Below are 12,358 nucleotides of genomic sequence, written 5' to 3'. Positions count from 1 at the left end.
CCACACATACAGCCTGGTTTATTGGCTCATCATACACACGCCACGTATATACACAAACATAAATACTCCGATGTACAAATTTTACATGGGACTCACAGACTGGCCCCCTGGTCTCTCATCTGGCACCCCCATCCTGTGTCCTGTCCTTTCCCACCCATTGCAGGGTGAAGGCTTGTGGGAGCTGTCATGAGGAGGCAGGGTTCTGGAGGAGGGAGAGGTCCTGCCCCCCTCTCCTCACAGGTACCTCCAAAGGGTTCTGTCCCTTAATGGCACCATAGGGCAGAGGGCTGCACAACACACTCCTGCTCTCTGCTGCAGCTCAAATCTCAAAGCTCTCCTCCATCCCTGGACCTTTCTCCTGTCCTCTTCTTCACTGTGCATCCCTGCTTCTCCATCTCTGTGTCCTCCAGGCCATGGAGTCCTTCTGGTCCCTCTGCCCTCTTCCTGAGCTTTATAGGAGACTAGGGCTGCGGTGCAGCTCTGCAGAGGAATTGGTGCCATTGGCAGGCTCTCTGTTGGGAGTGGGTGCTAACCCACAGCCCTCCACAGGGCACCCATGCTGAATCAAGATGTCCGCACATTCCTGGCTGCCGGCCCGGCGGGCATAGGCCAGCGGAGTCAGACCCCGGGCATCACGGCTCCTCACATCCACCCCGTACTGCAGGAGAAAGCATATTCACAGTTGGCATATGTGGAAGGAAAGGCTTCAGCTCTCAGGGCAGGGGAGAGGCAGCTTCTGAAGGCTGAGAAGGGGGGCCCAGGACAGGCCAGAGGTACCCAGACTCACCCAGATGAGCAGCTGTGTAAAGACCACATTGGCCATGGCACTGGACAGGTGCAGGGCTGTCCTCCCATCACCATCCCCGTATGTCTCGTTCACCTCCTCCTTGGACCCATGGGCCAGCAGCATCACCAACAACCGCAGGTCATCCTCCACTACAGCCCGGAGTAACTGCTGCCCCAGCGGCACATCCGAGCTTGGTAGCGGGGCCAGGAAGAGCTTCTGTTCATACTTGGCCCGGATCCAGCGCTCCTTTTCCTCTCTATAAGCACAGGCCCATCAAGGCATGAGGCAATGAAGGAAGCAAGCATTTAGGCAGGGACCAGGGAGGACTACTGCAACGATGAGAATGAAGACACAGAGGAGCCCCAGGGATCCCAGGGCCCTCAGAGGGGCAACAGGTCACATAAATAGGATGGTATTGAGTAAAAGGGGAAGGACACTGAAGGGAGACCTCTGGGGCCAGTAGGGATACGAGGGCAGAGAGGGCAGGAAGATTCCAAGCAGGCCTGAGCAGCAGCTTATCAAGCCGTCTGAACTCTTTGCAATTGGTAGCACTGGAACAAAGCGGGTGACAGCTTGAGAGGGGGCCATGGCCACCCTATCTACCACCCATTCTCCCCATCTCAGCATGCAGGCTTGCACACAGGAGTCACACAGTGATATGGGTCCTGCGCATGCGGCTCCTGCTGGCCCCTGACCTACCGATAACAGCTCAGAAAAGGCCCTGTTGTTGTGAGACGCCTGAGTGACAGGTACCAGCAGGGGAGGGACACCCCCAGAGGCCAACCGTCAAGCAGAGCAACAGCGTTTTAAGCCTTCTAATACTACCAGTGTTATAGGTTCTATCTCCCCCCCCCCTCCCCCCCCCCGCCCCGTAGTGGCGCCTGGCTGTCTCCTTCCTGCGTACTAGCTTACCTGCAGGCTTCGGGGCCTGGCTTCGAGTAGCCATCCAGAGCCCCCTCCCAGACACTGTTAGCCAAAGCATTGCCCATTGCAGTCATGACAGCTAGCAGTTCAGGTGGCCAGTCATCAAGGTCCAAGGAGCGGACCCGGGACAGGTGAGCCCCCAAGTGTCGGTGGATCCCTGAACACTCGATACACATCAGGGCGCCCAGATTCAGGCTGGCCCAGTCTGGATCTATGTGGGCAGAGGGAGAAAGATACAGCAGGTGGCACCCAGAGAGAGGGCCCTTGAGGAAGGTCACCCCTTCTGCATACTGTCCACCACCTCATGCCACTAGAACCCTAGACACCCAGCTCCCAGATCTATTGTCCTTGTACTCACTGGGGGCTTCACAGTCAATACAGAAGCTGTTGCCACGGACCGTGCGGACAGCCTGCACAGCCAGAGCTGTGTTCTGGTTCCCCAGCCGAGTCTGCCATGAGGCAAGAGAGATAAGGATAGTCAATCAGTCCCAAGTCCCCTCCCTGGTTCTCACCTAGCCAGGCTCTCCAAGCAGGCTCTACCACCCCATGCCAACCTTGTCCTTGGCGCTGCGACAGCCCTGGAGGCTGGCAAGGATTTGGGCCTGCACGCTCTGTACCCACAGCTCCCGTTCTTCTGCCGTTGAGGCCTCAAAGTGCCAGGTCTGACCGGTGAGGGACACCACCACAAATTCAAAGGACTCCTCTGTCTCTGGGGAGAGGACGTTTACACTATTAGGGCTCTTTGCCAGCATACACACCCAGGGGCACACCATTGCCACAACTCCATTCAGATCCTGCTTCGCCAACACTCATCCTTCTTCCTCAAATATGCCCAAGGCAGCCCTAGGGCCGCACTATTTAGGATCATTCACAAGCAGGGAAACTGCCTGCTCAAGACCAGTTTGAGTCCTTGTCCTCCATTTCTGACCACCTGTGGAGTCAGGAAATGACGGGGGCCAGTACTCGCTTCCTGACCATACCAGAAAGGGACACCATGAGACAGCATCCGGAGGAAGGTGAGCTAAATGTCTGGAGAAGGAGGTGACGGGTGCTAGAAGGCACATGCTGGGCAAGGAGGCGGGTGCGAGCACCACCCGTACGTGTCAGCTGCAGCCTCCTCATTTTGCAGCTCATTAAACCCAATATTCCGGACGGCGTCAGCACAGGGCTCCTGGGAGCTGGGCCCCTCCCCCACTGCCCTGGCATAGACAGGCAGGAAGGGCAAGTGGGTGGGGGAAGACATGTTTTCTCCAAGAACTGGAGGATGGGAACCAGCAAGAACCCAAGGACATCTGTAGTGGCAATAGTGGCCAACACCAGGGCTGCACTGTGACCCCAGGATTGTGCTCTCCCACTCTGCTCCCCTAGACCCCTTAAAGACAGACAGATCTATTCCCAGTGGCCACTGTCCCTAAAGAGCTGCCAATAGGCAGTGTGACTTGTCATGGGGGCTAAGAGAGACCTAGTACTTATATGGCCTTAGGGTGAGCCATGCATTCTGCCAGGGTCTTCCCTGATCCTAAGTTCTTGTTGCTTCTCTGCCACACTCCTGGAAATCTCCCCCTGCTGGTTCCTGCTCTGGGGACCCTTAAGAGCACTGGTTTTCCCCACGTGTAAACTGGAACCTCTCCTCTCCAGGTCCCTCCTCCTGCTTTCATGCTCATTCTACCACCACTTGGGAGGTCTTGAGTCCCCAAACCACAGGACACTGTCACCATGACTTTGTATCACTGTCCAGATTCACTTGAGCCACGCCCACCCCCACAACAGTCAGGACACAGATGAGAACTTGCAAGTTCACAGATGCTACTTATGTAAAGAACTCCCCCCCACCCCCCCACCCCCCCCCCGTGCTTGGGAAGATGCTGGAGGAGCAGTGTCTGGTGATAGAGACCAACAGAGAAAGGTCAGAAGAGCATCTTGACCACTGAGAGCACACGTGTGAGGCACCGTCACATCCCCAGAGAGCACTGCCAACCCTACGTGTGTGAGGAACCTGTCATGGCTAACTGAAGAGACACAGAACCAGCCTTTCTCGGCAGGTCTTGGAAGCTCTCATGCTGCCTGCCTTTCTCCAAGAACGACAGAAGCAAGCCCAGCTCAACAGGAAGGATTCAGTAAGGTGAAGGGTCTAGGTTACCAGAGGGTCATGAGTAATTCTTTCAGGAATCATTCATGAGAGTGTTTCCTCCATCTATCACAGGAACAACTGTGCTTTTATGGTACTGCACCCATATCCCACTGCCCACCTCTGGGTCCCCCTAACCTTCAGCAGCACTGCTGGGGCCGTCTGGTCGGGGGGTCCCGGTGGTGCTCTTTTTCCGGCGGTGCTTCTTCCGGTTGGAGTGGGGAGATGGGGGAGGCTCCAGCTTGGGGCTGGAACTGAGTACCTCAGCTGGGCCACTGGCTGGTGAGGGGAGAGGTGGAGATGTGTGGGAAGAGGGAGGAAAGCTGGGCACAAGGTATGGGGAGAGCCAGTCCTGCTCACTCTAGGTGGGTGTGCAGGGCACCTTCTCTGGGCCAGGGACTGCCCAGGCCTCCCAGCCCCAAAGCCTCCTGCCCTGAAGGAGGAGAACTAAGAGTTGGAAACTTAAGCAGAGCGGGATAAAGCAGAGGGAGGCAAGAGCTTCTGCAGCCTGGAGGGGTGGAAGGCGGGCGGCCCAGGGAACTCACAGGGAGCTGAAGCCCCAGCAGCTCCGCACCAAATTTATCCTCAATCACACTCCCCGCTCCTCACAATTAATAGCAGAATTAGAAACAATCAGGGAGCTGCCTAATTACTGTCAATTAGAGCGCGCTAATCAAGCTCCGCTCCCACACCCCGCCCGGCGCTCACCACTAAATGTCAAACTTCATTAGAGGCAGACACACTCCCTCCCTCCCTGACTACCTCCTTCCAGACTCAACAGAGGGGCTTCACCAAAGCCCAGACAGGCCATGGGTCGGTGACCCAAGGGACTGGCCCTGGCTCCATGATTACTTTCCCCAAGGTGGCCTTGCTTCAGGATGGGGACACATAGGGGTTCTTCTGGCTACTGGGCCCAGAGCACAGTAGCTGGGCTTTCTGTTTGTACTGGGAGTGGGGGAGGGTCTGTGAGAGGCCTCTGTGAGAAAAGTAAAAGTGACCCACCCCCCCTGCCCAGTGAGTAGGAGCTCAGGAGGGTAGGTGAGCAGGGCGGAAAGGGTCTGTGGCCAAAAAGTTATGGGATTGGGGGAGATAATATTTGGGAAGAGCAATGGAAACAGGATGGATGAAAGCCAGTCTCCAGCTCTTTGGACAGCAGGCCCAGTCAAGGGAAGCAGGACATGGGCAGAAGCCTTTCAGGACAACCCTTCAGGGACTAGGATGCTCTCTGCAATGGCAGGTCAGTGTTGCCCCAGACATGGCTCTCACTGCGTACAGCCCCCAGCCTCCAATCTCCCTATTCTGCTTCTCTGTCCCCCTGCAGAGAGGCTGATGAGCTGACTGTGCAGGGGGCTGATGGGGATGCAGGAGGGCTACCAGCAATGCTTGGGGGCTCAGGAAGAAGGAGCTACAGAGGGCAGGCCTGTAGGCCTGGGGTCAGAGAAGCTGGCTGTTGGAGACGGGACTGAGTCCCTGAGGTACCCAGCCCTGCAGTATACAGTATCTGAAACAGGCAGTGAAGGATTCCGCGGGGCCCACCCCATCACTCTCTAGGCTTCTGGGCGCCCCCCCCCCTTCTCTCTCTCTCTCTCTCACGTTTCAGCAGAGGCCAGAAGAGGTGGGAAGTGGCAGAGCCACCACTCACCAGGGTGCTGCACACTGGCAGGCAGGGCAGCTGCCTCATTCCACTGGTCAGCACTGGAAACCGAGCAGGAGCGCTGGTGCAGCCCCTCAGGGCGCAAGCCAGCCCAGGCTGAGCTGCCGTGGGGGCGCTCAGAATGCAGGGATGCGCTGCTGGCCGAGTGGGGGGCACCTGGGGGAGGGGAAGGATCAGGCTGGGAGGAGGGACAGGTGGGGGCTGCATAGAAATAATATGCTAAACAAGTCACAGGGCAAAGTCTGAGTTAACTCCAGCTGGACAGTGACCAGAAAGGAGGGCCTGGGCTTCACTGGGTAGTGTCAGGCTCACCAGGGCGTGCCAAGGCCTCCTGCAGCCTCTATACCTGAAGGAGCCGACTTCTAGCCTTCATATCCTCCTTTCTCCGAGAATATAAAGGACCACAGTCATCACTATGATTGAGAGCTGGGAGAGGCAGGGGCATGGGTGCACACAAGGTCATCCATACTTGAGGTCTCCTGGCCAAGGCTGAGTGCTGCAACTTGTCACTCCCCTTACTCACACCCCACTCAGGTCCCTGCATCTAGCACTGCAGTCGGCATGTCACTTGCTTTGCCTCAGCTTTGCTGCCATTCTGACGAGAAATAAGTGTATCAAATTCAAGTAATTATGTCTAATTAGTATTAGTAATTATCCTGTTGGGCTGGAGAAAATTAATCTTTCGTTTCCCATCAGGGAAGAAAGGCAAAGCCAAGGGGAATCAAAGGCTTGAGGAGTTCAAGGCTGGGCAGGCACAGCCCACCGTGGGCAAAGAGGATGAACATTCAGCTCTCCCTGGCTCCACCCAGGGCCCAGATAGAGGCCTTCTAAATAGAGTCTGGCAACAGCCACAAAGCCTGCGTCACTTATGGGGCCTAGGAACCGAAGCTTCTTTCTCCTTCTTCAGTGTCCCCAAGACTGAGGGTGGTGATGAGGCTAGGAAGAAACAACCCAACAGATGGCCCAGGACAGGTGGGACACAAACCCGAATGTTCTCAGGATTCCTGAGAAACTCCAGTGTGGAAGTTCAAGTGCAAGCTGATGAACTAGAGCCGGCCAAAGCTGGAGGAGGCAGGCAAAGGCAAGCAAAGAGAAATGCCAAACGGCTGGTCTTGCAGCCTGTCAGGCCAAGCATGTGGACTGGGTTTCTGGATGTCTAAGGAAGCACAGAGCTGAAGCAGCTGTAAGAGGAAGGGAGGGGGCCCATGCTACAAATGCTCTGCAGAGTGGCCCTTCAAGGCAGAGATGAGCTTGATGCTACCCTTCCAGTTGCTGCATAATGACCGGACACAGTAAGAGCCTGTAACACGAACATGGTACCCAGGCTTCAGCTCCCATCCTCAGGTCTCAGGTTCCCTCCCTAAACATTGGAGGCTCCTTACTTTTCCCTACTTCTTCCTAGTCCCTATGCCTTCTGGATTCCAAACAGGACCCCCTAATCCCTTGCCTGGACCAATGGTATCATAGGCCCAACTTCCTCCCCAAGCCCCCAACCCAAACCCTGAGGGAAGGAAAGTGCTTTCCTTTTCTTTGTTAATTCTCCCCTCATTACGCCTGCAATCCCACAATCAGTGTGCACTGTAATTGTCGAATTTGATGCTAATGATTAATGAATTAAACATGGAGCCATCAATTAGTCCTCCGAGGATAATTCTGCATAAAGCAGCGGATAATGTAATTACAGTAACAAAGATAATGAGATGTTAACATCGCCCGGTGAGCGAGAGACATGTGTGAGTGTGCATGAGGGTTGGTGTCAGCATGCGGCAGGAGGAACTCGTGCTTGGGAAGCGTCATCCATGTGTTCTGTGTGGGTGCCATAATTAGAGGAGTGAGTTGCTGGGGCTCCCTCCTGCACTCCACTGTGGCATCCTAGGTGAAGGCTAGGAGGGTGGGCCCAGACTGGGATGGGACAGGCCAGAGGCATCTTGCTTCTTCCGTTTTTTGGGGGAATACTCCAGTTTTTCTCTCATTACCCATCTTCAAAGACAGGTCTGCTTTTTGGCCACTTTACCCCTACTTCCTGTGGTACCAACAAGAACCCCACGATGAGGTTGGCCAGATAGGGATCCCTGGGAGACATCCTAGCGGTTCAGCCCTGAGGACAGCATATGACCCAATATTTTTGCCACCAAGGCCAGCCTCTACAGCCCACCCTATTAAGCAGGCTATCAGCAAATAACCCCATAGGTAGACTATGTCTTCCTTGGCCTGTTCCCTTTCCGCTGTCCAGAGTTCTCCCTGCATACACTTCAAGGGCTCCGCATTTCTGGCTCATGTGCTTAATGGAAGCAACAGAGTAAATCCCAGATCCCATACCTACAGGATTTTACAGACAGATTAGTGCACCTCTCAGTCCTTGTTTTTTCATGGAAACAGGACAGTAATGTCCACGCATTGCTGTGGCCCTGGTGCCCAAGTCAGAGACAACCGGTGTGCTGGCACAGATAAACTGATGACATAAGGTCCCTCTTTCAGCTCTCCCCACACCTCCAGCTCACTCAGAAGGAACCAGCCACAAATAAGGTACCTTGCTCCAAACAAGGACCACTCTTAGAGGGTGGTAGAATATAGCTCATTGGTAGATTATTTGCTTAATGTGCACAAGGCCCTACATTCAAATCCCACCAGCATTTACAGCAAACAGTTTTTTTATTGTTTGGAGTTTGTCCTTAGGCCCATCCATGTTCTCTCAGTATCTAAGATGCCCTCCTATCATGTAAAAAGAACTCCCCATCTCCTTACACCCTCGGCAAGGTGGCACATCTTGGGAAAATTGGTAATTCTATGAGTGGGCCTCTGGGGCAAGGCACAGGGTCAGCACTGGTGAGCCACCTGTGTCCTGAGTCAGGACAACTGAGGACATTAAATCCTACAGAAGGGTCCAGAAATCCAGGGCAGGTCTAGGAGCAAAGAAAGTGAGTGAGGGGAAGAAAAAAGGTCCAGGGAGAATGAATGGCACTAGGACCTGGGGACAGAGGCCTTCCTTGAGACCACACTGTTACATGAAGAGGTAAGAGTACAGTCAGGGCCCAGAAGATGACTTCGTGATTAAAAGCACACACTGTTCTTCCAGAGGACCTGGGTTTGATTCCCAGGACCCACATCAGGTGATTCACGACTGTCTGCAACTTCAGTCTCAGGGGATCTGGATGCCTCCGGTCCCGATGGACACTTGCACTCATTCTCACAAACACACCCACACACAGGAAAGAACACAGTCAAAGAAAAGCTACCCATACACAACTGTGTACTCATGGTCCCGAACTCTCCATTCCCTGCCCTCCCAAACCACTGGGTTTAGACTCAGTGTTTTCTGTGCATAGACCTACACCTGAAGTGGCTGCCTGGGTAAGCCCAGGCAACTCTACCCACTCCTGTGGCAAGTCAGTCACTGGCCTACCTTAGCTAAAATGCAGGGAGGTAGGCCAAGGATCACTAGCTGTCCCCACATCCCAATCCCAAGGCTCCCAATCCCCACCTGATAGCAAAGGCTACCACAACTAGCACTGTTAGGTCTGCATACAGGACATGACTCCAGGTGGAGAGGATCTTCAAAGTGGGACCTTGGCTGGTGAGCATGTTCGCAGCTCTGACGTCTAGGCTGAGAAGCAGCCTGTCGTGCTAGGCCCATTCACACCCACCCCCACCCCCCATTTCTGAAACTCCCCACTCTCCTTCACAGTAGCCACCTCACCTGTGCCTCCACCCAGCTGTGTGTTACTCCGCTCCATGGCCAAGCCATTGGCACGGGGACTGGTGCCTGGGGCTGTGGTAGGTGTGGCTCGGGGCAGGCGTTTCCCTGGCACTTTCACGGTTGTCCGAAGGAGGTCAATCTCCTTGCCATGGATGTTTTGCATGTAATCCTAAAGGTGCACAGATGACAGAAGATGCATTAGGCACGGCTCTCCTCAGCAGCTTGTCTCCAGTACTACCTAAGACTCTTCCCTCACCGCTAACTGGTGGGGCGGGGGCGGGGGGGGGGCAATGAAGACTCACACACTTAGTCTCAAAGCAGGTTTTTGAGGCCCAACCAAGTCTCCAAATCTGAATCACACCCAAGTCTTCACAGTGCTCAAAGTTCAGCGAGGAAGACAGGATGAAGGCTTAAAAAGGCTCTGGAGCCAAGCACTTAGGCTCAAGGCCATGGCTTAGGTGGTAAAGAGATAGATAGGGCACCTGTGTGGCTGAGGAGGGGAACAACAAATTCTGAAAGGACAGAGCAGTTCCAAGTCTCCATGACGCTCCTATCACAAGTTGGGCACTGAGGAATAATCAGCCCTTAGGACGACCCCGGATGACAATTTGTTTGTTTATAGGACAGTCTTGAACTTTTTCCGATGGACTTGGGAAAGCATCAATGCACACCATGGATTTTCTGTCAGTAGGACCTGTCATCATCAGACTGTTATTTGCCCATCCCTGGGTTGTGCGTTATGTCCAATATATACAGTTAATTTATCGGTATATTTCAAATTCCAACTAGCTGAGTGAGGTGTTTCCAGACTCAACTCACGGCAATCCTCCTGTCTCAGTCTCCAGAGCATTCTTTGCCCTATGTTGGAGATGAAGAAGCTGAGGCTTAGGAATGTTAATCGGCTCAAGATCACAGTAGGTAATGGAGCTAGACCAAGCCCAGATTTGGAGATTCCCAAAGTTTGCCTGCAAGCTAAAGACTACAGAACCCTCTGTCCCTGTAGCTTTTGGTTAAAGCTAGACCTGACCTGGAGCCTGGCTTTGACTACAACTTCCCATCGCTCACTCCAGACTTCTTTGGCTTCCACATGAAGATAGTTCCAAGCTCTCAATCTCCATACTGTATGACAAAAATTTCTCCCTTGGTGCTATGTAACTTCCTGAGAGAAGAATCTAAAATTGTATTGATCAGATATAAAACCCAACCAACTGCTGCTCCTCCAAGGTGTGTTGAGGGCTGAGTTTTAATCCCTGCCTCCACTACATCTTGATTTGTGTCTGTGCCTTCCTGCTTTGTCTCTTCCTGTGATAAGGCCTGGCTCGGGCACAGCTGTTCTAAGATTTTGCTCATTTTTTTGGATTCCTAGAAAAATCTACCAAGAAATCAAAGAGAATAGCCTCCAACCCACGAGGACCTTGACACTTCTGGCTTCAAGGTCGTACGCCCACAGACTGCCTCAAGGACTGCCCCACCTGACCATTCTCTGCCCCATCAGGCACTGTTGCTGGTCCTCTGGTTTTTATTTTAGTGTCTAGTATGTAACTTTTCTCTCTCCCTCCACTCCAGGCTTGGTTCTACATGTGCTCACCTCTAGATCCTATCCACACTGATCTGAGTCTCTGGACACACTAGCTCTGGTTCCTGCTCACCATCTCCAGTCCTTAGATATAACTACATCTTGCATCGGCTGCTCCAGACAACTGCCAACAGCTGGCTGGGCCAAAGGCCCAGCTGTAGTCCCTCTCCTGAGGGAGGGGCTTGGGTTGCTCCAGTTCACAAGGAGGTCACAGCAATTATAACAGTTTTCAGGTCCTACTCAAGCTCTGAGATGCCCAAAGCTGGGATGTGGCACGAGAAAATGACCCTAGGCCAAGAACAAGAGCTACACAGAGGGATTTTATTCAAGGCCAAGGAGCCAATAGCTGGCTAGCAGAGAAAGGACTGCCCAACTTCTGCATCTGACTATACCATATCCTGTGGCTTAGGCAGGAAGAAACCCTCAGAAGTTTGGGCTGAGTGGTGGGCTGTCTGATGCAGCCTGGGCTTGGAGGGCATGGTGAGGAGCCTGGAGGAGCACCAGCAGGAACAGGGACCTCAGGCAGAGAGCAATAGCGTTTCCCTCCGTCAGCAGAACAGGGGAGCATGGTGGTGGCAGCGGCTGCTCAGGAGAGCGGTCACCACGGCTGCCTTTATTACCCACCATCAAACAGCAATTTCTTCCCCAGCCTCCTCGCTAATTACCCAGCCAGCGTTCTCATCTCGTTTTATTACTGGAATTAACAACGAGTTCAGAGCGTGGAAAGCTATTAAGATGTGTGATTAAGCCACATTCAATTAGTTTCTACAAACAATTTAATTGATGTTGCAGATAGAATTAACAGAAGGTGATTGTGTGAATGGCTCCGCTGGCTGCAAAATGGGGGAGGCTGTGGCAGGCTCTCTTGGGCCAGGCGAGATTCGGGCACGAAGCTTGCGGCCTGCCCAACAACTCATGCTCCACGTGCTGGGCCTAGCCGCCTCCATTACTAGAAGAGGCCTAGACACTGTGGTCCTGGCTCTCAGGTGAGACCTGTCCCCTTCAGGGAAGCCAGACAGACCCAATCAAGGCTGAGAATTGTTGGGGCCCTTTCTTTCACTGTCGAGATTAAGGTTCTAGCATCCGAGGGATCTACGATTCTTGCGGGTTAGACTGCTAGGTCACTGCTGTGCTAACACACTTCTGAGGTCTGAGGAAGGTAGCAGATGAAAAACGGAGAGAGCAAGGAACAGCAGGAGAGGATGGACAAGCCAAAGCCACAGGGCAGGTCAAGCGGGAAAGTAAGAACCTAGAAATGAACCAGGCCTGCTGTGTCTAAGGGGAAGCTTTCAAGGGATCTAGCAACTCTGATGAGCAGAATCTACAGGGAAGGCCAGGCTACTGCTATGTCAGTGCCCCCTGACATCCAATGTGATGGATGTGATGGTGGAACCAGCTTTTTGGCTGTCTGACCAAGTGATGCAATTTGAGATACTAGCCACACAATCCTCACAGAGCCCAAGGGGACCTGGAGGGTTAGAATCCAAGAGACTAGGTCAATGGGCAGTCATCTCTTAGAGTTCACCCTGCAAAGGCATTAGGGCAGGCCTGGAAGTTCCTGGGCCCAGGTCCTGTCACACAGTACAACTATG

General features: G+C 53.6%; 1 protein-coding gene across 4 annotated transcripts in view; it reads right to left on the bottom strand.

Annotated features, from left to right (window-relative positions):
- Nucleotides 1-12,358, bottom strand: part of Agap3 (ArfGAP with GTPase domain, ankyrin repeat and PH domain 3) — a 51,252-nt gene continuing 38,894 nt past the window's right edge. For 2 of the 4 annotated variants that reach the window (XM_041640600.1, XM_041640601.1), the window contains 8 exons: nt 9,191-9,359; nt 5,482-5,649; nt 3,978-4,118; nt 2,266-2,420; nt 2,070-2,160; nt 1,700-1,922; nt 788-1,043; nt 1-658 (listed from right to left, as the gene is read on the bottom strand). In XM_041640600.1, the coding sequence (XP_041496534.1) occupies nt 452-658; nt 788-1,043; nt 1,700-1,922; nt 2,070-2,160; nt 2,266-2,420; nt 3,978-4,118; nt 5,482-5,649; nt 9,191-9,359 (1,410 nt within the window). In that variant the 3' untranslated portion in view covers nt 1-451. The remainder of the gene's footprint in view (nt 659-787; nt 1,044-1,699; nt 1,923-2,069; nt 2,161-2,265; nt 2,421-3,977; nt 4,119-5,481; nt 5,650-9,190; nt 9,360-12,358) is intronic. The other 2 variants (XM_041640596.1, XM_041640603.1) reach the window with 1 other exon arrangement.

Source organism: Microtus oregoni, unplaced genomic scaffold (genome assembly GCF_018167655.1).
Source record: "Microtus oregoni isolate MIOR12 unplaced genomic scaffold, Mior012 000064F_ref0000363, whole genome shotgun sequence".
Classification (NCBI taxonomy): domain Eukaryota; kingdom Metazoa; phylum Chordata; class Mammalia; order Rodentia; family Cricetidae; genus Microtus; species Microtus oregoni.
Note: the sequence above shows the minus strand (reverse complement) of the source record. Positions and strands in the feature narration are given on the sequence as shown.